General features: G+C 39.6%; 1 protein-coding gene across 13 annotated transcripts in view; it reads right to left on the bottom strand.

The window, feature by feature from the left end:
* Positions 1–25033, bottom strand: part of Cobl (cordon-bleu WH2 repeat protein) — a 287464-nt gene that overhangs the window by 196741 nt on the left and 65690 nt on the right. For 11 of the 13 annotated variants that reach the window (XM_046451290.2, XM_058581944.1, XM_058581938.1 and 8 more), the window contains exons 2-4: positions 17526–17729; positions 3263–3473; positions 171–399 (exon numbers count right to left, since the gene is read on the bottom strand). In XM_046451290.2, coding sequence (XP_046307246.1) covers positions 171–399; positions 3263–3473; positions 17526–17729 — 644 coding nt within the window. Of the gene's footprint in view, positions 1–170; positions 400–3262; positions 3474–15537; positions 15735–17525; positions 17730–25033 lie in introns of those variants that run through there. The other 2 variants (XM_058581947.1, XM_058581956.1) reach the window with 2 other exon arrangements.

The following is a 25033-nucleotide window of genomic DNA, read 5'->3' as shown; positions in this document are numbered from 1 at the left end:
ACAGCCAGATTTCTTTTGCAGGCCAAAGTTCTCTTTTGCCCATATCAACCCTGGACAAAATTTTGAGTTGCCTATCACTTCACATATCCATCTCCATCTAGTACTATAGATAGTCACAAGGAAAGGGAGCAGGCTACAAGCAGGGTGTGTAGAGCATAGCAGGGTCTCACCTCTTCTGTTGTCCCAGGCATAAAGTTCCTTTATCCCCAACTCATTCAGGGACTTGGATAGCTCCAGTTCCTCTCCAGCAACATTGTCCCTCAGCAGAATCACGTGATCTGGGCTGACCTCACACTTTGCACAAATGACTGGCAGAATATTCTGGAGTGGCACATCTGGGCTCACCCTCACAACAGCTTTTTGTGTTCGAAGGTAATTCACTACCAAACGCACAGATTTCTGGAAGAATAAATCAGAGACAAAGAATTCTATGAGCAACCTCTTCCCACAATAGCTCCAACTTCTGTTTTAAATTTAGAATTAAGTGTGGCAGGATTTTGTGCAGCTCTAATCCTTCTTCCATAAATTCAGTGAGTCACAAGGGAAATGGAATAATGAATAGTGAAAAAAAATGTCCAGAATAATGGATTTATCTTATAGAGTTTCTCTTACTAATTAACAAGCTGCTAGGCAACATAGGGAAATGGATGTCAGTGAGGGCTCTAAATTTAAAAACCAATACGTATACTGCCTTTCAAAGACTCTGACCAGATTTGAACATAAATATATATCTTTCTAAAGGAAAACAGTTTGGAAGTAGAATGAATAATTTCATTAAAAGAAAAATTCCCACTAAACAAAACATAAAATTTTCAAGAAGCCAAAGTATTCATATAAATACACGAATATTTATGTACATATGTATTTATATAAATAAGACACCATATGCATACATGTGTAAGAGTATGTAAATAGATGTGTATTTATATATGTATGTGTTCTCACACACACACACACACACACACACGGAGTATACACATATTTTCAGCCAGAAATAGAGTCTAACTTTTTCAAATACCATACATACAATCAAGAAGAAAACAATAAATTTGACTAAGGCCAATTCTAAATGACTGCAGATAACGTAGCCCACCAAAAAAACTATAGTATTCAAAGTTTCACTCAGTTTACTGTAATTCAGCCTTCCTGATCACGGCATAGTGCAAGGGCACTAAGAAAGTGAACAGAGTAAACATGAGTTGCACAGAGTGACTGAGAAAAGCTTTAGGCTCCTTTCTGGTCTGAGTGGCAGGGCTTGGTGGCCATAATAGTGACAGAATGTAGGAAGAAAGAAGAAAACGAGGAAAGATGAAATTCTCATCAGGTTTCTCAAAGAAGACTCATGCTCATACCCTGGGCCTAACTATCCCTAAGGACTAAGAACGTGAGGGAAGCCACAGGGTTCTTTTGGGTTGAACATTGATTTTTATTTGAAGAATAAGGGGAAATTTTCTTTGGACATAGTATAGAAGGACAACAATTAGAATTCATTTTTTTATTTGCCTTTTAGTATATTAAGATAATACATAATAGTGGGGCCTATTTTGACATATTCATTTAAGCATAAATCAGTTTTCTCTATTTCAATCCCCAATATTATCTTCTTTCCTCCTCTCCTCCCTCCCACTGTTCCCCTTTAACAATAAGAATTTATTAATCATTGAAATCTAGAAAGTCAAAGGAGACAAACTGTTGGCCACATTTTAAAAGCAAGAAAATTCAGATCTTCCAAGAATCTGAAAGAATGAAGTGGAACTACTTTTAGCTGGACTGAAAGATCCATGGCAAAACCTTATTAGTACAATGAGAAACAAATTAATTTTAATCAACAATCAAAAGGCTGCATAAAGCTGTGTATATAAGATATTCTTCAAATGCAATGAGTAAATATTTCTGACGAAAATTTTTTCAAAAAGACTCTCCCCCTCACCCCCAGGAGATGGTAAGAGTCTTTTTTTTCCCCATACTAGTGTAAGGGTAAAAGAAATTGAAGTTAAAGTGTAAAAGACCAGGCATTGTAAAGTTTCTAAGATGCAAGGCCTGAGTTAAAATGTAAAGGACCAGGTATTGTTAAGTTCCTATGCTACATGCAAAACCTAAAATTCCTGTAGCTGTTAAGACAATACTCGAACTGCCCAGTAAATATTCCCCCTGACTGCCTGGTTGTTTAATAACTTAAGGCTCTGTGTGGCCTTGCACGTAGGCATCGCAGGGCCTGGACCAATCAGTTTGAATGTGTACCCCGCTTTAGAACTGACCTATCACCCCCGCCTGACCTGTTCCCGCCAATGAATGAACTAATCATGTCTCAGAATTGTTGTTTGATTTTCCCACGGTGTATGATGATTTGTTAAAGGAAACTGTGATGTATGTAAAGTCCCACCCTCCCAAAAAAGTATACTTAAGCATTGCACAACCCCTGCTCTGGGCTGCTCTCCCTTCTTGAGTGGGCACGGAGCCCTAGCATGCTGGATCAATAAATCCCCTTCTGCCAATTGCATGAGTGGTCTCTTGGTGGTCTCTCCCTCCGACGCTTCGCCGGTCCCTTACACTAGTAATTGAAATCAGTGGCTCTCTAACCATTAATCTACATCCCAAGCAACCCCCACACCACTTTTTTTTTTTTTTTTGAAACAGGGTCTCACAAGTTGATGAGGCTGGTCTCAAATTTATGATCCTCCTGCCTCTGCCTTCCAAGTGCTGGGATCACAGGTGTGTGCCACCATGACCAGCTGAGATGGTAAATCTTTTACAGATCTGAACTACTTCCGAGAGATGAAAGAACTCCAGAACTGCACAATCCAAAATTGCACAGTCCAATTAATAGCCAATAGCTAATTAAAATTCAATAACATTAAAAAAAAATAGTTTCTCAGTCACACTAGCCATATTGCAAGTGCTCAAAATGTACATGTGCCCAGTGGCTCTTATATTGGGAAGTGTAGAATGTGGGACCATTTCCAGCTTCAGAGACAGTTCTATTGGATGGCTGTGTTCTTCATTAATTCCTTTTCTATAATATAATACATACAGGAGCAATTTTACAACAATGAACATTATTAAATTCTGGAAATTCTATCGCCTATAATAAACCCAGTGTATTTGGCACCCTTTGCCCAGCATGGCAGCAGAAACCTCAGCCACAGCTTTCTGCATGTGGTATTTAAAAAAGCAAAGCAGGCTCTCCTCAGCATCTCCCACACACTCACTCATAGGCATGTGTCCATGTATATCCTCTCATCACACATAGGCATCTACTGACCTCAGGCACCTTAGGTGGGCCAGGCTTCACCTTTTCTTCAGGAACTTTTTCTTTCAGAAACACAGTGTGCACATTCAAGGTTCCAACCAAAGTATTTGGCTTAAAACTCAAAGGCTGTTGGGTTTCTGAAGACCGGATCTCAAGGGCATGGTGGGAAGGATTCAGGTGATTCTGAAGGCAAAGTTCAACCAATAGGTCCATCATTGCATGGCTGAAAACGGGAAAACAAATCATGATTATTAGGAATGTCTGCACTCTCCCTCTGCCTAACTGAGTAAGGGCAGAAATGGGTGAGTGAGGAAATTAGACGTGCTTATAAACACAACACAGGCTCATTAATTTCTTATGCATGATTGTATAGCAATGTTACCCTTCTCAATGCTAATGAACAACATTACTGAAAGAACAGAATCATAATAGCTGATCAAAATCATAATAGCTGAGAAAAACAGTTGTAAATCCATGAGTATGTTGAGTTGAATAATCTAAAGCCTGATAACACAAATCATACTACTTATAGGTACAAGACACTAAATCAGTGATTTGTAAGTATAATGTATCAAGAAAAACTAGGCTTTAAGTTACAGAATTTGTTAAGCATTTATGAATAATAATGCACCAATGAATTGGGGAACTAGAAGAAATGCTAAACTCCTAAACACATGTAACCTACTTGCTGAGAGCCATTGCCAAGTAGGAATGACGCATGGCAATTTCTTTGTCAGCCTACCCAATGTTGCTTACAAGGAGGACTCTCCATTGTGGAAATGGGCTTGCCTTGGACCCAGGTCATTTGCAGTGACATTGCATGAATGTTTGAGAAAGGTGACCCTGCTCAAGGACCAGGGTGGATCCGGGTTTAGGGAGGATCCTGCTGGATTAGGGTGGGTCCAGGTTTAGGGTGTATCCTCTGGGAATAGGGAGTATCCTGCTGCCTCAGGCGCCTGCCTGCTCCTGGAGTTCCCGTTGAGTTCTCGCGGGATTCAGAGAGTATTTGGTCATGCAGAGCCGAGTGGAGGTGGATTTTCCCCAGAACGTGCATGTAGAGTGCCGTGACAGTTCAGGAATAAAGAATTGCTGTTTGAATCTACAAGGCTGTGAGTGGCTCGTGATTTTTTGCCCAGCCAGACTGCGGCACCTACTGAAACTCAATCAAGGAGAAACAGAAATCCTGAACAAATAACAAAGAAATTGACTCAGTAACTAAACCTTGCCAAAAAGTCCTAAATCAAATGTATTCAAAAGATTCTCCCAAATATTCAAAGAATAATGCCAAAGCTTCTTAACTCTTTCAAAAATTGAAGAAGAAATATTTTCAAACTTGTTTAATGTGGCCACCATCACCTTAATAACAAAGAGAGACTCCACAAAAAAACTTATAGGCAAATTTCCATGAGGAACATGGATGAAAAATCCTCAATAAAATAATAACAAACAAAATTTAACACCACATTAAAAAGATTATATACCATGTTTCATCCAATTATTGGATGAAAGGATGCAGGAATGGTTCAACTCAGCCAACCAATCAATGTGATACATCACATTAAAGAAATAAGCCTTATAAAAAGGCATAATCATCTTGATATAGACAAACCAAGTGACAAAATTCAACATCCATTCATAACTTAAAAACTGTCAACAAAATAGAAGGAACTAACTTCAACACTATCAAAATTATATGTGAAAAGCCCACAGCTAACATCATATTCAAAGGGGAAAAAAAAAATTTCCACTTAGATACTTATAAGGCAAGGATGCTCCCTTGTTACTTCTGTTCAACATAATACTGGAAGTCCTAGCCATAGGCACTGCACTGCCCAAGAAAATAAATAAGAATTCATGCAAATCAGAAGGAAAGAAGAAAATTTTTCCGTGTATAGATGATGTGATCATATATGTAGAAAATCCTGAAAATTCAATAACAGCAAAACATGGTTAAAATAATAAACTACTCCAGGAAAGTTGCTTGATACAAAACTGCATAAAAAATTAGTCGCTATATGGGGGAGGGGGGCAGTTACTGGGGATTAAACCCAGAGGCACTCTACCACTAAACCACATCCCCAGCATCTTGTTTGTTTTGAGATAGGGACTCACTAGGTTCCTGAGGTTGGCCTCAAACTTGCAATACTTCTGCCTTAGCCTCCCATGTTGCTGAGATTCTAGGCATGTGCCACCACAACCAGATAAAACTAGTGGCATTTCTGTATACTAACAATAAGCTATCCAAAAAGGAAATTAAGAAAGCAATTCTACATATAATAGCAGCAAAAAGAATAAAGTAGTTAGGAATAAACATAATCAAACATTTGAAAGATTTATGAATTACTGGATGAAAGAAATCAAAGGAGATGGAGATAAATGGAAAGATACTCCCTTTTCATCAATTGGAAGAACTAAAACTGTTAGTGTCCACGCTACACAAAGAAATCTGCAGATTCAATACAATCCCCACCAAAACCCCAATGAACAAATAGACAAATAGAAAAAAATATCTTTAAATTCATATGGAACAACAAATAATAGAAAAATATATCTTTAAATTTATGTGGAACAACAAAAAAAATAGACAAATAGAAAAAAAAAATCTTTAAATTCATATGGAACAACAAAAGACCTTAAAGAGTTAAAGTAATCTTGAGAAAACAAAGCTGGAGGAATCACATATGCCGATTTCAAAATATCTTACAAAGCTACAGTAATCCACACAGTAATGTACTTGCGTGAATTTAGACATGTAGATCAATGGAACAAAATCAGCCCAGAAATAAATCCATGCATTTATACTTAGGCAATCTTTGACAAGTATACAGAGTGCACAGTGAGGAAAGGACAAACTCTTTAATAAATGGTGTTGGGAAAACTAAACATCCTCACGTGGAAAAATGAAATTGGACACTTCTGTTATACCATACACAAAAATAAACTCAAAAAGATTAAAGATTTAAACTAAGACTTGAATCCATAAAACTACAAAAATAAAACAGGGGAAATCTTGCTGATGTTGGCCTGAGTAGTGCTCTTTTTGGATATGACACCAAAAGCACAGACAACCAAAGCTAACAAAGGCAAGTGGAATTGCATCAAACTAAAAGCTTCTGTGCATCAACAGGGTGAAAGGAAAACTATGGAATGGGAAAAAAATCTTTTCCAACCATATATTTAATGTGGTATTAATATCCAAAATAGACAAGTAACTCAAGACAACTCAATGGCAAATAACCCAACTAAAAGGAGGGCAAAGGACTCAAATAAACATTTCTCAATATAAGTCATACATATAACCAATGGGTATATGTAAAAAAAACATGTTCAACATCACTATCAGAAAAGTACAACTCTACCACAATATCACCTCACACCTGATTGAATGTTTATTATAAATTTAAAAAAAGATAAATGTTGATGAAGTTGAAAAGGAACTCTTATACACAGCTAGTGGAAATGTAAACTGGTATGGCCATCATGAGTGGAGTATTACTAAGCTGTAAAAAATAAAAAATTCCTGCCATATATAAAAACATGAATGAACCTGAAAGACATATGCTAAGTGAAATAAGCCAGACACAGAAATACTGAATGATCTTACTTATATGTGGAAGCTAAAAATGTTAAATCCATAGAAGCAGAGATTAGAAGAGTGGTTATCAAGGGCTAGGTAAAGAGGAAATGAGGAGATAAATGCCTATCAAAAGCACTAAGTTCCTATTATGTGGTAGGAGTAAAAATCTGGAGACCTAATGCACATCATGGTGACTAAAGAAACTGTGCTGTATGTTTGATATTTGCTGAGAGGGTAGAAATTTATGGTTCTCAACATGTGTGTACGCACACATACACATACAAATATAAGTACATGAGTTGACAAATATATAAACTACTTTGTGGTGATCATTTCAAAAATATACATGTATATCAACATCATGTTTTATACTTAATACAAAGTTTATATTTGTCAATTTTGCCCCAGTGAAACTGAAAAAATTAACCAGAAAAAAGGAAGTAACTCTTCCCAACAGACACTTCATACAATGGATACTTATTTTTTGGTTAAAGAAATGTAGACAAATGACATAAAAGTACATGTTTAACTCAGTAAATATTATAGATAACCTACTGGGTGCAGTGTGTTACAAAGAAATTTAGAAAGCTTTAAAATAAAACAAACCTGGTTTTTGTACTCAAATAAAATAAAGCCATAGGTACTTATCCTAGTCCTTCACTCATTCCTCCCTGATCCTGAGCATCCCAGCCCTGTGGGGCCCTGATACTAGATGGCAACCCAATGCCAAAACAAACAAACACAGCAACAACAAAAGCCCAAGCTACCCCATTTCTCATCCAATTGCTATAAGACTACCAATGATGTTCTTATTGATCCAAAGCAATATTTCAAAGTCATCTTCAAAACAATATTTACCTCATCCACTATCCAGGAAGTGACTGAGTGACAGTGTCTGCCAACCAGTGAGACCCAGGGATCCCCAAGAAGCCAGTGCCCTATGAATGATGGGGCATTTGGGGGGACCAGGGAGTTCAAACCCTCACATGTACCACAGGTGGATAGGCAGGCTAATACCTACAATGAATTCTGGTTGTTTCAGCCCCTGGTCAAAACTCATCTTTATCTCAACAAGGAGCTTAATGAAATAAAGCAAGGAGGTACACACCATGCACTCAAAGACATGCTAGTCTCTGCCTAGAAAACAGACTCTTTAAAAGTGCTAAAATAACACCATCATACAGACTCTCATTCACTGTCTACCTGATAAGTCCAGGGCTCCATGGTGCCTCTACACTTTTCTCTAGTCTGAGTGATGCAGACTGTCGTCCTGGGGTTTCTACACAGGGGGAGTGGGGCTGGGATTTGATTTATACTCTTGTCCATGGATGTGACTCTAGCTTTGTTTCTGCTATCCCCACCCAGAGTTTATTTCCACCAAGTACACATATAAATGGTCAAGAAACACAAAAAAGTACACAAACACTGCTAATGTTTCCTTCTAACCTTTTAGTCCAATAATTGGCAGCATATTTGAAACATCTAATTAGAGAGTTTACTGTGGAAGGCAAGTACCACAGGGCTCCCTAGCTTTATTCCACTACAAAGAATACACCCATCTTGTCAGAGCAGAAGCCAGTGGTTACAATTTAATGCGCTAGCAAAGTAGTACACTAGTTAGGTCTGAATAAATAGCTGGGTGTTCAAATTGCTACCTTCTGTGTCACATGGAACTCTAGGATTCACTGATCCATGCTCCACAGCAACACTGTCCTCCATATTCCACATACCTGGGGAAGGATGAAATTCTCCTCAGGAGTGCTCCCTACTGGGAAGCAAATGCTCCCTACTAGGAAAGCTGCAGTTACATTTTAACAGTTAAGGGTAGATGTAGTTTATGAACAACCTCTTGCTTAAATTTACTATTACTTTTGAAAGTCAGCAAACAAAAGCAAAAACCCAAACCTCTATTGGAATATGATGGAAAATCAGACATAGGTTATCACACATGTTAAGTACTTGAAGAACACAGAGCCATTACTAATCAATTCAGGGAAGCAAATGGGACCCCATTCCTTCCTGGTTGTTGAAGCAGCACCCAGGACAGACAGTTTCTAAAGGAGAGTGAGAGTGAGGAGGTCCAGGAAGCTCAAGTGGCTGTTTTGCCCTCTCTCCACCCATCTCTAGCTGTGAGCCTCAAGTGGACACAGCTTTCTCATGAGGACTGGCTCTGCTGCATTGATATAACCTTGGTTCATGAATGTCTTAGGAGAACCCAGGTCCAAAGACATAAGCTCAACTTAGTAAATGTCCTGCAGGGTTTGGCTTGCTATTTAAAAGATGACTAACTTGAAATATTATAATACTCACATTTTTACACTACACACTCTGTGGGAACCAGTCTGTGTGAGGTAAGGTACAAATGGCTTTTGCCACTTTTCACTATACCTGTTATACCACTATTGACTGAAATTTTAAAATACCAAATTGCAAACAGCCATCCAGTTTTTTTAAGGCTCCTTTGATCTGCTGGAGAAACCTATCCAGAAAGGAGGAGGTAATCCTTGGCACAGTGGCAGTGCCCAACAATGGACAGAGAGGTACCAAGCTGCTACAGTCCCTGTGGGTTTTCTTTACAGCTCCATCAGGTTCCAAAGGCCTAATGACTTCCCTAATTAGGTGTTATGTGTATCTCTCCATGAGGTCTTAGTAGGTCACTGTGCCACTGGGCCAGGTAGAACTTTCCAAAGACTGAATGAGGCTGCCTAGTGGCTCCTGTTCTCAACACCTGCTGGGTCTAGTCTCCTCCTTATTCCCTGTGGAGGTCTGAAGGAGCAGCCCCCACCTCTGATCTGCAGCTCTGTGCACTCTGATGAGGGCCTGTCCATCTCTGCTGTGGCAGTGCTGTGGGTCAGTGGAGGCACCTGGGGGTAGTTGCCTGGAGTGGAATCCCCATGCACTGCTGCTGACTTGTGAAACTGTGCCTCTTGGTGCCTCAGTTTCCTTATTGTAAGGGCATTATGATAGGGCCCACTTCCCAGGGTTCGTAGACTCTTTAGGTGAATTAACATCTGTAAGGCAGAGTACTCTATCAGTTTCTACTAAGTTAATGAGTTACTTTGTTGCTCTCCTCTCTATTTGGATTCTACATAGTAAGACATTCACCTGGCTCAGGTTGACAGTCACTTGTCTGTATTTGGCTTGGTAACAGCCACACAGGGATGTTAGATCCTTTAGATGAAACATCCTTGGAGCATTGCAGAATAGTTCCCCACATTTTACAAGGAATGAAACTGGGACTATTAGATACCCTCTGAATATTAAAGGAAAAGTCAGGTATATTAGGAAGCTAAGGAGTGCAAAGGACCTCCTGGCCTTAATAAAAATCCCATAGGAATGTCACTTTTAGGCACGTTAGGGACCCCAAGAAAATCTCACTGTCTCTCTGTGTGTATCGGTCTCTCTCTCCCTCTCTCTACATATATATCTATATATATGAATCATCATCACCATCATCATCATCTCCATATATATATTTTTTTCAGTATACATCCCAGGTACAAAAGAATAGAAGATAGTAATAAAAGGGATCAATCACTCCAAAACCAAGTGAACAGGGGTGAAGAGGTTGATGAGAATTCTCTTAGGTTTTCTCTCCCATTCCTCCTCAGTAGGCCTTTTTCCTTCCAACTCCTTTACCTCTGTTCTCCAAATGTCTTTTAAGTGTTTATAATGTAGAGATGAAATTTGCTTTTCAGCATCTGTTTTGGTCTCTGTTTTTAAATTCTAAAAATGAGTAGAATTTTTATACTATTTTCTTTTAAAAATTACTTTCTAATTGTATACAGATGTCAACCATTGTTTTTGCATGAGTCAATGACTTCAATGAGAAACAAACTGGTCTTTTTTCATAAGTGGCTCTTTTTTGAAATCCTAGCAGATAGCTAGATGTAGAATAAGAAGCTTGTGCCTATATCCACTCTCAGAGCTGAGGGGCAGAGAATAGAGGGCAGCCCACAGGCTGTTTGCGGAGCATATAATTGGGACACAGAAGTCAGACAGGCTGCATCCTGGACCCTTCAGGCTGTGGCTGATTAATGAACAGTCCTCCTCTAATCAGGGGACTTCTCTCTACATAACGAGCTTGCTCTCTTGCTAGACCTCAGATGTGTTCACTGGAAATGGATGGGCAGATTCTCTTCATCTGTGATGACAATGTGCATCAGGACCCTTCTTGGGCCTGTGAATTAATCCTTCTCATAGTTCCCCTCCTCTTGCCAACAGGACCATGAGGTCCTGGGCTCATGCTCAGGATTATGTGCCTGACACCTAGAAAAGCCAGTGGCACACACTCAAGCAGGGGATCTTGACTTGTAACATGCAGTCTGAAACTTCAGGGTGTTTGAAACACAGATTGCTGGACCCCATCCCAGCATTTCTGATCAAAGGGTCTAGGGTCAGGCTAACATATTCTCAAGAGATACTAATACTGCAGGTTCAGGGGCCCCACTTTGAGAACCATTAGACTCCAAGGACTCAAGATATGCACATTAGAACTGATGTGTTGACTGAAATAATGGCTCACTCAGTGCCAGGTATACAAATTACTTTCAGGTAACTACCATCTAATATGCTCTTAAACTGAATTTGCATGTGCTATGAAATCTTAAACTGGTTCAACATGGTCCAGATTCTTATGTGAGACCTAGAGCACACTCTGGTGTAACAGAGTCAGAGCAAGCCTGGGAAAAAGTCCAGTCTGACAGCTTTTCGTGGCACCAAAAAGGCATAGCAAGATGCAAGCAGGGTCCTCTGAAGGCAGCCAGTATTAACGAAGCACCTCACAAGTGAACATGTGAGCACAACACAAAAAAGGTTAACAGCAACTCAGGGAATAAGAAGAAGCCCAGAGCCACACAGTCTATTAGCCAGAGGAAGAACTCCAGGTTTGAGGTTGGGGTCACCAGTAAGAATTCAATTTTAAAGAGGCGATCTACTAATGCTAGAGTAACAACCAGAAGAACAGTGTCAAATTCCAGATGGTTGGCATTTCAGAGCCATGCGGCTGCCAGGAGTCTGTAAAGGCTTAATGATGTAAATTTAGGGAAAGATAGAGATTATCAACTTATGAGGGCCTGTTTTCTTAGTGGCAAATTTTAAATCTCTGTAAAAGACAATATTGGTTAGAGTCCATTGACCTGGAGATATGCAAAGGCTGGGAACCCAGGAAAATCTGACAGTTATTCTACCCAGAAATGATGCCATGAGATGAGTTACCTACACAGGTGTGGACTGGTGATCTCAAACAAAGTGCATTCTGGTGAAGATCAGCCCCCAAAATATCCTTAAGCTGACCACAGTAACCCATGCTCTTTCTTAACTATGATCTTATCATCTTTGACTTTTATCTTTTTTTAAATTTCATTTTATTGGTTCTTCTCAGTTATTGAAAAACCAGCCTCTACCTCAGAGCAAAGCCTGTCCAAGGAAGAGACATGACCTTTGTCCTTGGAAAGACCCACAGAGCACTCCTAGGCACATTCCCACCCTAAGTTGTTTATCTACAAATGAGATCTGCTGCGCCAGGTGTCCCTGACTCAGTCAGGCTAGGTGGGGACCCATAGCAACCCCCTAGCAGCCATCAATCAGCACGAGACAGGGAAATACCTGGGATGCCAGATGACCCTCCCAGTAGTTTATGGTGGTTGATAACCTGTTGGGAAACCATGTAGTTCATCATGTACACCCCTCTTGGCTTAAACCAATCAGTTCAAACGAATACCCCTTTTGTACTGACCAATCACCCCTATCCAACTTGTTCCCGCCAGTGAATGTGCTAATCATGTTTTAGAGTTGTTATTTGATTTTCTCTAGGTATGTGATGATTTGCTAAGAGATGCTATGACGTATGTGGGGGTCCCTGCCTTCTCCAAAGAATGTATAAAACTGCTGCAAACCCTGTGTTTGGGGCCTCTCAGCGTCACCAGTTGCTGTGTGTGCGTGGAGGACCGAGCTAGCTCACAATAAACACCTCTTTGCTGTTTACATGGATCTTGGTCTCTGGTGGTCTTTTGGGGGTCCTGATTTCAAGCATAACATTATACAAGACAGTAGAATCCATTTTGACAAAATTATACAAGCATTGGATATATCTTACTCTAATTAGGACCCCATTCTTGTGGGTAGGCACAATGTGGGATTGATTCACATAGGTAATTGTGTACTAGGAAAATATGTGACAACAGGAAAATTATGTTAGATTTATTCTGTGTCTTTTCTATTCCTATTCCCCTTACCTGTCTTTCATTTCCCTTTGTCTAATATACTGAATTTCTCTTGAAGGTCACTTTATTTCTTCTGCATTTAGGTTATAGCAGATTAGGTTCTCTATCTGATTCTCACTCAGTAGAAGAGTCAATGAGTACTACTGGGGAACCTGGATATAGCCCAGTGACACTCAAAGTCACCTGCTATTGTTGTCTTAAAATTTCACATAAATTTTGTGTGCTACTTTTAATATCAGTCGGCTTACCCATATGATTGAAAAAAATTAATACTCTGATGCAAGTTTGCCAGTGACTTGTCAAGCCCTGGAATAGAACCACCAAGTGTCTAGACCCATTCTCCCCAACCCAAATACTCTAGGTTCTTGTAAACTGGAACTACCAGCCTCTTATACTGGTCATTTTAGACAGGCTGTGCATTTCCTCTGCTGGCTGAGATGTCCACTTCCTAGTGCCGCAACAAAGTTAGTGATTGAATACGTATATTGTCAATGAATAAATGAATATTTTAGTATTTTTTAATTTATCAAAACCCTACCACCCATGTGATGGATACATCACCACTACCACAACAACCATAGCACCTTCTGCAATTTGGTGAACAGTCAGTGAGAACAAGCCTGCCTTTTGCTAGTATAGCAAGCATTTTATAATCTATAGCCAATGCCTTAACCTAATTATTTCCTCAAAAGAAAGAGTCTTCCTTTAAAAACTTAGAAATTAAATATGAATGATATCATTCTATAAATCAAAGTGATTTTTTGCGGGGGAGGGGACTTCTCCTGGATTTAGGCTAAACACACAAACAAAGCCTCAGTGAAGAAGCACACCATGGGGAGTCTGGGAGAGGTGGTCATTAGAAGGGTGACTTGTCATCCCGATTATCACAAATAGTCTATGAGCTTCATAAAAAGGGCTGCTGAACAAAATTCACCTCTCTGCCCTACGGTGCCATTTAGGACTTTATATCCCAGGAATTTACACTGTTTAAAAGGTATTCTTCAAATGAAAACATAAGCAAGCCAAACCATACCCAGCTGCCAACCCTGTTATTTAAGGATGGCCTCCCTCTGGCTGACTCCCCAGGCCAGGACACAAGAACTGCCTCTTTAACTGTACTTCCTTCAGCCCCTAAGGCCAGAAGCTCACCATGGGAGCAAAACCAAATCAACAGGCCTTCTGGAAGCTGCCAAGGACCACACATGTACTCTATCAGCCCTTCATAAGACAGACCAGGGATGAGAACATCTCTCAGCCTCCCTTCCTGTGAGTATAGAAACAGGGGGCCCCTCTATAGAAGGAACCTGGAGGCCCAATACCTGCCACTGTGAGGTTCCTGCACCGAGACCTACAATTCCCTGCATAGGTATAAATGTATCTGTTGTAAAGGGGTGACAAGGCTCACAGAGGCTGGAAGAACCACGAGACAGAACTTGGGGGAGATTTCTTCTATACTGTAAAAGAGAGAAAAGAAAAAAAAAAAACCTTCCCTTTCCTGCCCCAGACCCTTAGCTATGTGAATTAATGTGGATGTGACTAATTTACTACATGAAAACCTCACAGCCCAATACTAAACATCTGACAACTTTTACAAAGCTCCCTTTTGACTGAGGGCACTGTCTCTTTCAATATCTTCTCTTTGCTTGTACACCAATTAAAGTAATGGAACTGGTGTCCTCCCTCCAGCTGCTGTGTGGGGAGGGGAGACACCATTCATAAAGGTCTGTCAGGCCATTTTTCTTAAGAACAGCCCAGAGCCCCAGTGCTCACCTCCCAACTTTAAGAACATATGTGCACTTTTATTTGTTCATAAATTCAAAAGAAGCTCAGGAAAAAAAAAAAAAAGATTGTCATTTGCAGAATGGGATCATGAGCATGCAATTTCTAATATACTGTCACTTATGAGGATCTTTCATGTCAGGAACTCTACAGTTAAGGGCTGGTTGTGTTTAAAACTACTTGCGTAGCTGGTATAAAGGTAACCTCGTCTTTTACTAAAACACCTGTTTAAACAGAAGGAACAAACCATTCTGACAAAAAACAAGTAGATCTGTTTTAAGCAAAGGTTAAGAAGTGCCTCAATACCAGTGGGCCATTCAATACCCCCTCATAGCTCCTTGATATCGTCTTAATATGTGATCATCCAATCTAGGGTCAAAGTGTGCTCCATTATAAAAGTCATTCAAGAAATCTGCTGGCATCAATTCAAATCCTTGACCTCCAACCTCTAAAGCCCTGTCCCAAGGGAACGCTTCCTTCTATTAATCCTGAACCCCTACCATGCTTCACAGCCACAGCTATAGCCAATTGCAAGCCCCTGCCAACCCAGATATAAGCCTTCTCTGAAAGTATTTTTTCTCTGTATTCCTTCTTAAATCACTCATTCTGTCAGACCTCAGTTTCTGAAACAATAAAATTAGCTGGGGATGGGGGGTGGGGCAGACAGTAAGCTGGGGTTCTGAAAAGTTCAACTGCATCAGAATCACCTGGAGGACTTGTTAAGGCCCATGTGGAAGAGTCTCATCTTAAGGAGGGTTGGGTGGGGCCTGAGAAGTAAATCCTAATAAGTTCCCAGGTGATGCACATGCTCCTGGTCCAGGGTTTCCACACTTTGGAAACCACTTCATGAACTCATCTCTGAGGCATTATCTCACAATGCCATTTTCTTAAAAAAAAAGAAAGAAAGAAAAGAAATTAACCAGAAAATATAATAGTGTACAAACCATAATACATTCACTGGTAAAATTTCATGCATATTCAAAAATCATTTTGAAAACTATAATTAAATTATAAGGCCATGTGTACTTAAAACAATGACTACTCTGTAAAACAAAGAAATGCAGAAAATCTCTTACAACTCAACTATCTGGTATATAACCCCTGGGAGCCAGACCTGAGGAAAAGCCCCAAGATACCTGCTTCAAGGTAGGCACCTACCACAATAGCACAGTGTGATGTATTCAGTCCTACTGGTATAAACAACAGCTACAAGGAGAACACACACACACACAAAAAAAAAAAAAAAAACACTACTCCTGAGGTCACCCTGGTAACACTACAGTGGAAAACAGTATAACCTTGTCTAGTACAGGTAAAGACACAGTACTCTATAATCCAACAGTTCCAATCCTAGGTATATACTGAGAGTGGCAGTGATGTTCCTCCAGTTTTTGTTCACATGTCCTACAGAGTATATGTGAAAATTTATGTACCCTTTTGCCCAGTAAGTCATCACCTGGTGCAGGGGTACAGCCCAATGGTAGAGTGCTTGCCTAGCATGCTCAAGGTCTTGGGTTCCTTCCCTAGCATTAAGTAAAAACAAAATAATCACCTAGAGTATTCATTATTAATTAATTTATTAATTTGATAAAATAGTTGCAAAGGATTAACAAAATTCAGGTTATCATCCAAACACTGATATTTTAAAATGAATAAAATAATAAAGCTCTTGCATCACTTTTTAAAAGGTGTCCACGAGAATATAAAAACCCAAAGTATTGTAATGTTCACCATTATCCATTTTAATAATTCTTGAGCAAAGTGTTTCTAAGAGTTAAATATGTTATACCATTTCTTGTTCCATTTCTCCTACAAGTACTACTTCCATTCATTCTTCTACCAGATATGCAAATACGTTTTTATGCTTGAAAGTTTTCCATCATATTTATCTACAATATAATATTTATTAAAATTTCAAAATTTTCCTATGATTTTTTTAACATTTTTATCATGGATTGAGTTACCAGACATAGCAACAGTTATAGTAGCACAAGACTTCTTAACATAACTGTTATGTATTTTGATCAACATCAAACATAAAATATATAATTCTATTGGTAATAAAACTCTGAGTACTATGAATGAAGGAAGCTGTGCCAATATTTCATTTGTACTCTCTGTGTACAAGCAGCATTTCAGTTGTCCACAGGCATATCCACTGGCAAGTCTGTGCTATGAAGATGATGTGAAAATTAAGGATATGGAAATGAAGCCCTTAAACCTGAAATCCATGGATCATGCTTTCATTTGCAAAAGGTGACTGCCAATTGCATGTATACCTGCATAGATAAGGCTGTAAGTAGTCCCTAGAATGGTTCATTCAGGAGGCTGCTCTCCTGGCTAAGTAACTTCAGAACCAAGGATGCTGGGGTAATGGTCCAACCCTGGGGCCAAAGGTCATTTCCTTGGAGTTGTGTCTGGGACTCCTTCCCACCCCTTCTTTCTGAGCCCAACCTCTCACATGCTTCTTTAGGATTCACAGGAGCCTGGCTGGGCTAGTCATACCCTCAATCCAGGTGGACCAGTGGGGAAGTCTAGATGGACACCTAGACCTTCACTGATATCCATATGGCCCTCACCAGTATATGAGTTGGAAGAAAAGGGCAATAAATCAACATCCACTCTTCAGTTGTCCTTCTGGCATCCGTACATGGGAGGTCAGTGGCTCCTCCCACAGCACAAGCCTCTTACCTACCTTCCATTGACCACACTCTGCTTCTGCAGCCCACTGGGAAGAACTACAGTGATGGCCAGAGTACTGTTTCGCAGTGCCTCCTTCATGTGGATCAGATTCTGCTGTGAGCTGAGGGCTGCATCACAGGGAGGTCTTTGATCCCCATGAACATTCAGAGGAACAGGCTTTCCAGGAGGTGGGGGAGCACGAGCCTTCATCTTCCTCCTTAAAAAATGACAAGACAAAAGAACTGGATGAAGCAGAAGTTTTCATACTTGCTTCATAATAATTCATTGTCGTAAGTGTTCATGCCTCTCTCCAGAAATAACTTGCGAGTGGCATGATCTTTCTAAAGTCAGCATAGCAATAGCATTCCACATTTACAGAAGACACCATCAAGAAAATAAGCCAGTGAAAAGAAAAATAGAGGAAGCATTTTTGAAGAGTTCCTGGAAAGAAACACCTGAAAAATGTGGTTACCAGCTGGGAGCAGTACTGTACTATTTTCTACAGGATCCTAACAATGCAAAGGTAGAGCTGAGATTACTTGGCCCTTTCTGAGTTACAGGTGGGGTTCACATTACAATTTAAGTCAGTGGGCTCCCTTGATAGTCTGCAAGGGTTGTGCTCAACCTGCCCCAGAGCAGGAGCCAGGACCAGTTCTGAAGGTCTGGAATCCATGGGTCCATGATATTGAATATACTGGGATGATATCAAGCCATATTAAATCAACCTTGGTCTAGCACTCATTGACAAAGCCACTCTGAGTGGATGCAGCTGTTTGGCAGTAGGTGATAATGTCATAACATGCAATCCTTTCATCTTGATTTATATCAGATTTCAAACTGTGTTTTGAATGTTCACATCACTTTGTAGGAGATTCCTAAACCCTTGCCAATGAGTCACTTACTCCGATGAATATTTTTACAAATTCTTGTTTCCTCCAGATTAGTAAGGAAAGAAAACTGACCATTTTTTTTTTGTGTGTGTGTGTGTGTATATATACATATATATATGTATATATATTTTTTTATTTGATATGCAGAATACCTATAGTATATGTGTGCAGATATGTATAAATATATACATTTATGCATATACATTATATGTCTATATACCTACATATAAGCATATATATATATATATATATATGCTTATATAGCTGTATCAGAATAAATACACACACATACATGTAGTCATTTATACATAAGGACCCTATTTTACATAGATCCTGTATATTTTTTTATAATAATAGCTAGTATTTACTCCGCACTAAACATTCACTATGTCCTATGCTAATAAAAACCTTAGTTATTTACCTAATAACTACAATATTCAGTAGTTACATCATTCAGGTCTCAAAATATTTTGCAGCTCAGAAAATTCAGTCTGAGAGAAATCCATAGCTCACCCAAGGGCATACAATCATTGGGTGTCAGGCAGAGCTAGAAACCAGATCAGCTGACTCCCAAGGGCTTGCTCCTGCCCAATCCTCCCTACCCTGCCCCACAGGGAGGCAATATGAGCTCTCCATGCCCCATAAACTCTGCTGCAAGGTAACCTTCTTGGAGGTACTATGGCAGGAGGTATCAAAGATACAGGAATTCTATTTCCAGAAATTTATTCTGAAGAAATGACAGTATTGCAAGACCACACTGTGGGAGATTCAAAGACTCTCATTATGGCATAACTTCTAACAGCAAACAAGCAAATAAATACATAATCTAACTAAACATTCTTAAATAAATCACCAAACAAATAATATAATCATACACTTATAAAAGACAATGTCAATAAATAATGGTTTAACATTACACTGGCACTATTTAAATATATAATCTAATGAGCAAAAATGTTCAACAAAGATTTTTGGAAAAATGAGCTTCAAAACATTATTTGCTTATGAAAATTTCATTTTTCAAGAGAACAATAGATCACAAGACAGTTTTAAAAAAAGAATTCACTGACATCTAAGTAATGTAAGGCATGATATACATTTTGCTATTTTATTCTGTGCATTTTTAAATTTTTTAATTTTTTCTATAACACTGTCTGCATACTTACTGCTTTTAAAATGAAAGAGGTCATTAAAAATGGGGGGAACCAGGGGCTGGAGATATAGCTCAGTTGGTAGAGTGTTTGCCTTGCATGCACAAAGTCCTGGATTCAATCCCCAGCACCAAAAAAAAAAAGTAAAATGGGGGAATGGGCTGGGGTTGTGGCTCAGTGGTAGAGTGCTTGCCTAGCACCTGAAGGCACTGGGTTTGATCCTCAGCACCACATAAAAATAAATAAATAAATAAAAGGTATTTTGTTCATCTATAACTGAAAAAAAAATTAATGTTTAAAAAATTAAAAATTAAATTGTGGGGGGAAGAACAAATGGGATTCAGAAGAGGCTGTAAACTTACTGATATTCAGGTCACTAGTTTTAGCAAGACTTGGAATAATATATCTTATCCTCTACTATGATAATTAGGCATAAATTAATTCTTCTCTTTTTCTTGTTAAAAGCCCTGCACTTATAAAATTGTGCTGTATTTTATCTTGCTTCCTTTCATTTTATAGAAATAAAAATGAAATAGTCAACATTTTATACACTAAAGACTGAATATTTATTGATTCATGTATTCTTTTTTCTGTTTTCTGAGGAGGAATGACTATTACTTATATTTTATAGATAAGAAGTGTAGGTACACCATTTCCATGTTACAGACAGGCAGAGCTAATAACAACTACAGACAATTTGATTTCAGAGCCTGAAAATTTAACCACTACACTGTCCAGTTTCTATGAGGAAGGAGAGATGTCACCCACTTTAGAGATAGAAAAATCAAGACAGACAGACTCAAACAATCTTTCACTAATCAACATTAAGTCTAGGGTTACAAGTCTTGTCTATGATTTACCTGCTGAAAGTTGCCTTCAAGAAAAAAAGTGTTTATTTGACAATTTTTAGGAAATGAGTATATATTTCAACTTTGCTGGTTTGAACTCCTTCCAAACATGGAGTCCAACCAGAAGCAGCTAGTAATGCATTCTTTTATTCAGCCACCACTATGCAAGAGAGCATGGGGCTGAAGAGAGACAGAAGTTTTAATTGCCCCCTTTGTTTGCCCCAAATCTACACTCTGTCCCCAACTACCCAAAGTCACCTCAAGGTATCATTCCATCCACGCTTCTCTGCTGTGGTCCAAATTATCATTGCTAAGGGACACACAAATGCAGAGTTGTGTAAGAATGTTTTCTCTCTCTTCAATACAGCAACTTCTCAGTCAAGTCTACTGCTGACATGGACTCCTTCCTTCCTCAGTGTTTACTGCACATGAGGGCTGTCCATCTTCTCATGCATTCCCCTGCCCACAGCACACCCACTACCCACCTAGTAAGGCCCATGGACTAGGAAGGTGCAAATCTGCAAGCTGCAAGGACACCAGGGAGATTTGTTTGCCTAGCAGAGCGTTGTGTGTGTGCATACATGTTTATCATGCATGCACATACATTGTTGACAAACATTTTAAAATATGGAATATTTCAATATTTCAATCAATAATAAATATATGAAAACATGTTCATCATCTCTAGCAACTAGAGAAATGCAAATCAAAACTACTCTACGATATCATCTCACTCCAGTCAGAATGGCAGCTATTATGAAGACAAACAACAAGAAGTGTTGGTGACGATGTGGGGAAAAATTGGTGCAGCCAATATGGAAAGCAGTATGGAGATTCCTTGGAAATCTGGGAATGGAACCACCATTTGAGGGAGAAGGAAACTGCATAGACTGCAGCTATCCCTCTCCTCGGACTATACCCAAAGGAGTTAAAAACAGCATACTACAGGGACACAGCCACATCAATGTTTATAGTAGCACAATTCACAATAGCTAAACTGTGGAGCCAACCTAGATGCCCTTCAGTGGATGAATGGATATAAAAAATGTGGCATATATTCACAATGAAATTTTATTCAGCAATAAAAGAGAATAAAACCATGGCATTTACAGGTAAACAGATGGAGTTGGAGAAGATAATGCTAAGTGAAGTTAGCCAATCCCCCAAAAATAAATGCTGAATGTTTTTTCTGATATAAGGAGGCTGACTCATAGTGGTGTAAGGAGGGAGAGCATGGGAGAAACCGATGAATTCTAGATAGGGCAGAGGGGTGGGAGGGAAAGAGAGGGGGCAAGGGATTAGCAAGGATGGTGGAATGTGATAGACATCATTATCCAAAGTACATGTATGAATTGATGAATTGATGTGAACATACTTTATATACAAAGGTATAAAAAATTGTTCCATATGTGTAATAAGAATTGTGATGCATTCCACTGTCATGTATTTAAAAGAAATAAAACAAATTTTTAAAATATGGAATATTTAACACTCACAAAATAAATTGCTGGCTCCTTTTGGAAAAAACTGATAAGGCCCTAAACACCTTCACAGCAACAATCAGCTATGTGCTTTCTGCAAGCCTAATGGCTCAGCAACATAACACATCTGTCCCCTGTTGAGCTATAAATCGACATCCCAACCTCTAGAGTCTAGACATCTGCACTGACTCTGACTCTGAGCTTGGACCACTCTCCAGTCTCCTCCATTATTCTGGCATTGGGTCTCCAGTTCACTGCTCCTGGAAAACCCACCAGCAGCGCCACCTACCTGTGCCTTGTCATACTCCTTGCCTTCTATGTTTGCTCTTCTTGAATACTACATCTTCTGAGAGTTCCTCTCACCATGCTCCTCTCAGGCCTAGCTGAGATCAGTGCACTCACCTGGGGAGCTTAAAAATGCCCTAAATCCATCATGGACTGGTTATATCCAAATATCTGAGACTCAGTTTATGTTAATGGGTTGCAACATTTCTTTAAAATTGCATAAAATAAGAAGTTTCAAATGAGCAAGGATTTCAGAGGGAGAAGGAAACCGCAGGGATATAACATCCACCTAAAAAGGAAGCTTTGAGCAGTCTTAAAAGTTGCCAGCATTAAAACAGCATGATTGCAGCTATAATTTTTTTATTATTAAATGAAAGCAATTAATATATTGTACACGACCTACATTTAATAGATATATTAATGAATTTAAGAGTTTGTGTTTTTATTTCACAGAATGCCAATTTAGAGAACTACACATGAAAAATTTTTACTTCAAAACAATGTCTGAGTATATGTGCAGTAGCTCTACATCTGTGAGTGGAGAACTCCAGGTTGAGAAAACTGTTCTGGATACCAGGCACATGGGCTTACCTCACCCCACAGACTGCCCACTGTGGGAGCATACCTTACTTCTTTATTATTTAACATCTCTGGGAAGCAGGAGATGCTAAATTAAGACTATGTTTTTAATATGTGGCATATTTTTCTCTTTATATATATGGACTGAAATGCTTGGGTCCAGAAATGTTTTGGATTTCAGTTTTTTTTTTTTTTTCAGACTTTAGAGTACATGTATACACTAAAATAGTACAGTGGCTTCTCTAAAAATTAAATATAGAAATACCATATGATTCAGCAAGTCCAATTTTGGTTTTAGTGGTTTTAAAACCATCCCCCCCCCAAAAAAAAAAAAAAAACAGTAAGCAAGATCTTGAAGAGAGATTTGTATACTAAGTTTATAGTGGCATTATTCACAATAGTCAAAACATGGAAGCAACTCAAGTGACCACCAATGAATGAATGGATAGGTAAAATGTTGCAAATATATAAAAGGAAGCATTACTCAGTCTTAAAAAGGAAAGATATTTTGGCATGTACTATAACATGGATGAACATTATGTTCAAGGAAATAAGCCAGTCCCAGCAATGTATGATTCTATTTACATGAGGACGGAGTGTAGTTAAATTCACCAACAGAAGACAGAATGGGGGTTGCCAGAGGCTGGAGGAAGGAGAATGAGGAACTGTTCAATGGGGTCAGAGTTTAAGTTCTACAAAATGAATAAAGTTCTGAGACGGATGGTGGTGATGGCTGTACATCAATGTGAATGTACTTAACACTTCTGAACTGCACCATGGTTAACAGGGTCAATTTTCGTTATGAGTTTGCTACCACGATTTAACAACAGCATTGTCAGGGCACTATGGCCCACCCTCACACCCTCATTGGTTTCCTTCTCAGAGACCCTCAAATCTCTACCTATCAAGCCTGAGCCCCATAAGCAGCTTGTTTTGCTGAGCAGGGTGAAGTACAAGAAAAGGATGCTGAGCATGATGGAGGGGAGAGGAAAGTCTAAACTTCCCCTTGTGGGAAACAGAGGAGGGGCAAAATGTGTTTGCCAGGAGAGAGAGCCTGCTGGGGGGAGCAGGACAGATGGTAGGCACAGTGGTGTCAGTCTGGCTGCAGGAGAGTGAGGAAGCATTATCCTGGATCCCTCCTACGCCTTCTCCACCAAAGGATTATGTACAGATACTCCTAGAGTCAGGTTTGTGTTTGCCAAGGATGTATGCATGAGAAAGCAGAGACTACCATGTTGGAGGACCAGACAGCCTCTGCCAGACTGTTTCCTCCCTCCTTGTTTTGTGCTTGCAGTCAAGGCTTCTCTGAAAATAACCACTGACCTTTGTAGGATAGACTCACAGAGACAAATAGAAAATGTCCAGCTTCCCTCCACCTGGGAGTGGTTCATCCTAGGAAAGAACTACTGTTGTTCTCTTGAGAGCCTTGACTGATTTCACTCAGTGTTGAAAAGTCATGAGCATTACCAAGCGGGTGGCGCTGTTCTCAAAATGCTGTGCCTAGGTGTCTAATTGTCAGGAGTATGGGGGCAGTTTAAACAGCAGGATTTCGCACAAGTCTAGGAAACCATGGGATTCGGGCCATGCCTGGTTCCTCCTAGGAGCACCCAAGACAGGTGTCCCTGGCTGCGTCCAGGCTGGGCAAGCAGGATTTGTTTCCTCTTTCCCAGCACCCAGCAGGTGCAGGGCAGGTCCTCCAAGCCCTTCAGGAGATGAATCATGGAGCACATAACCCAAATTCCCTCTGGCCTTCCAGGTTAGAAAGATGGGTGTGCCTCAGCAGAAACTATTTACAAAATGAGAAGTAGATACAAAAACATTTCTGGAATTTCAAAGGCCATCAATCTTAGCTCCAAATGATTTCAGCTTAAAACCATCACACATTTACTGTTTCTGGGCAATGTTTGCTAATTCTCACATCAGCTGGGTGACTCCCAGCTGGGTTTTATTTTGAGAGCTCTTCAATGTGTAGCAGAATGCTTGAAATCTGCTCCCTGAAAATCAGAGGAATAAGAAGAATTATGCGGGCTAAATGGCACAGGGAATGCAAATCTCAGGCTCCTACCACTGGCAGCTGAATTAAAACCAAATTCCACAGGTGCCAGCAGGCCCCCCACTAGGATGGAGTGGCTTTGTGGCCTGCAGATTGTCCCAGGGAAATTCATGGTGTTCTGTACTCCCCCAGACCAAGAGTCCAAAGGGCTTCTTCTGCTTTACATTTCTTTCATGTATCCAATCAGAAATGAAGGCATAACATTTTCTTAGGATCCAAGAATACTGGATGCCA

Source organism: Marmota monax, unplaced genomic scaffold (genome assembly GCF_021218885.2).
Source record: "Marmota monax isolate L192 unplaced genomic scaffold, Marmota_monax_Labrador192_F-V1.1 WCK01_AAM20220418_F8-fsc00430, whole genome shotgun sequence".
In the NCBI taxonomy this organism is placed as follows: Eukaryota; Metazoa; Chordata; class Mammalia; order Rodentia; family Sciuridae; genus Marmota; species Marmota monax.
The sequence above is the reverse complement of the archived record's forward strand: the minus strand, read 5'-3'. Positions and strand labels throughout refer to the sequence as shown.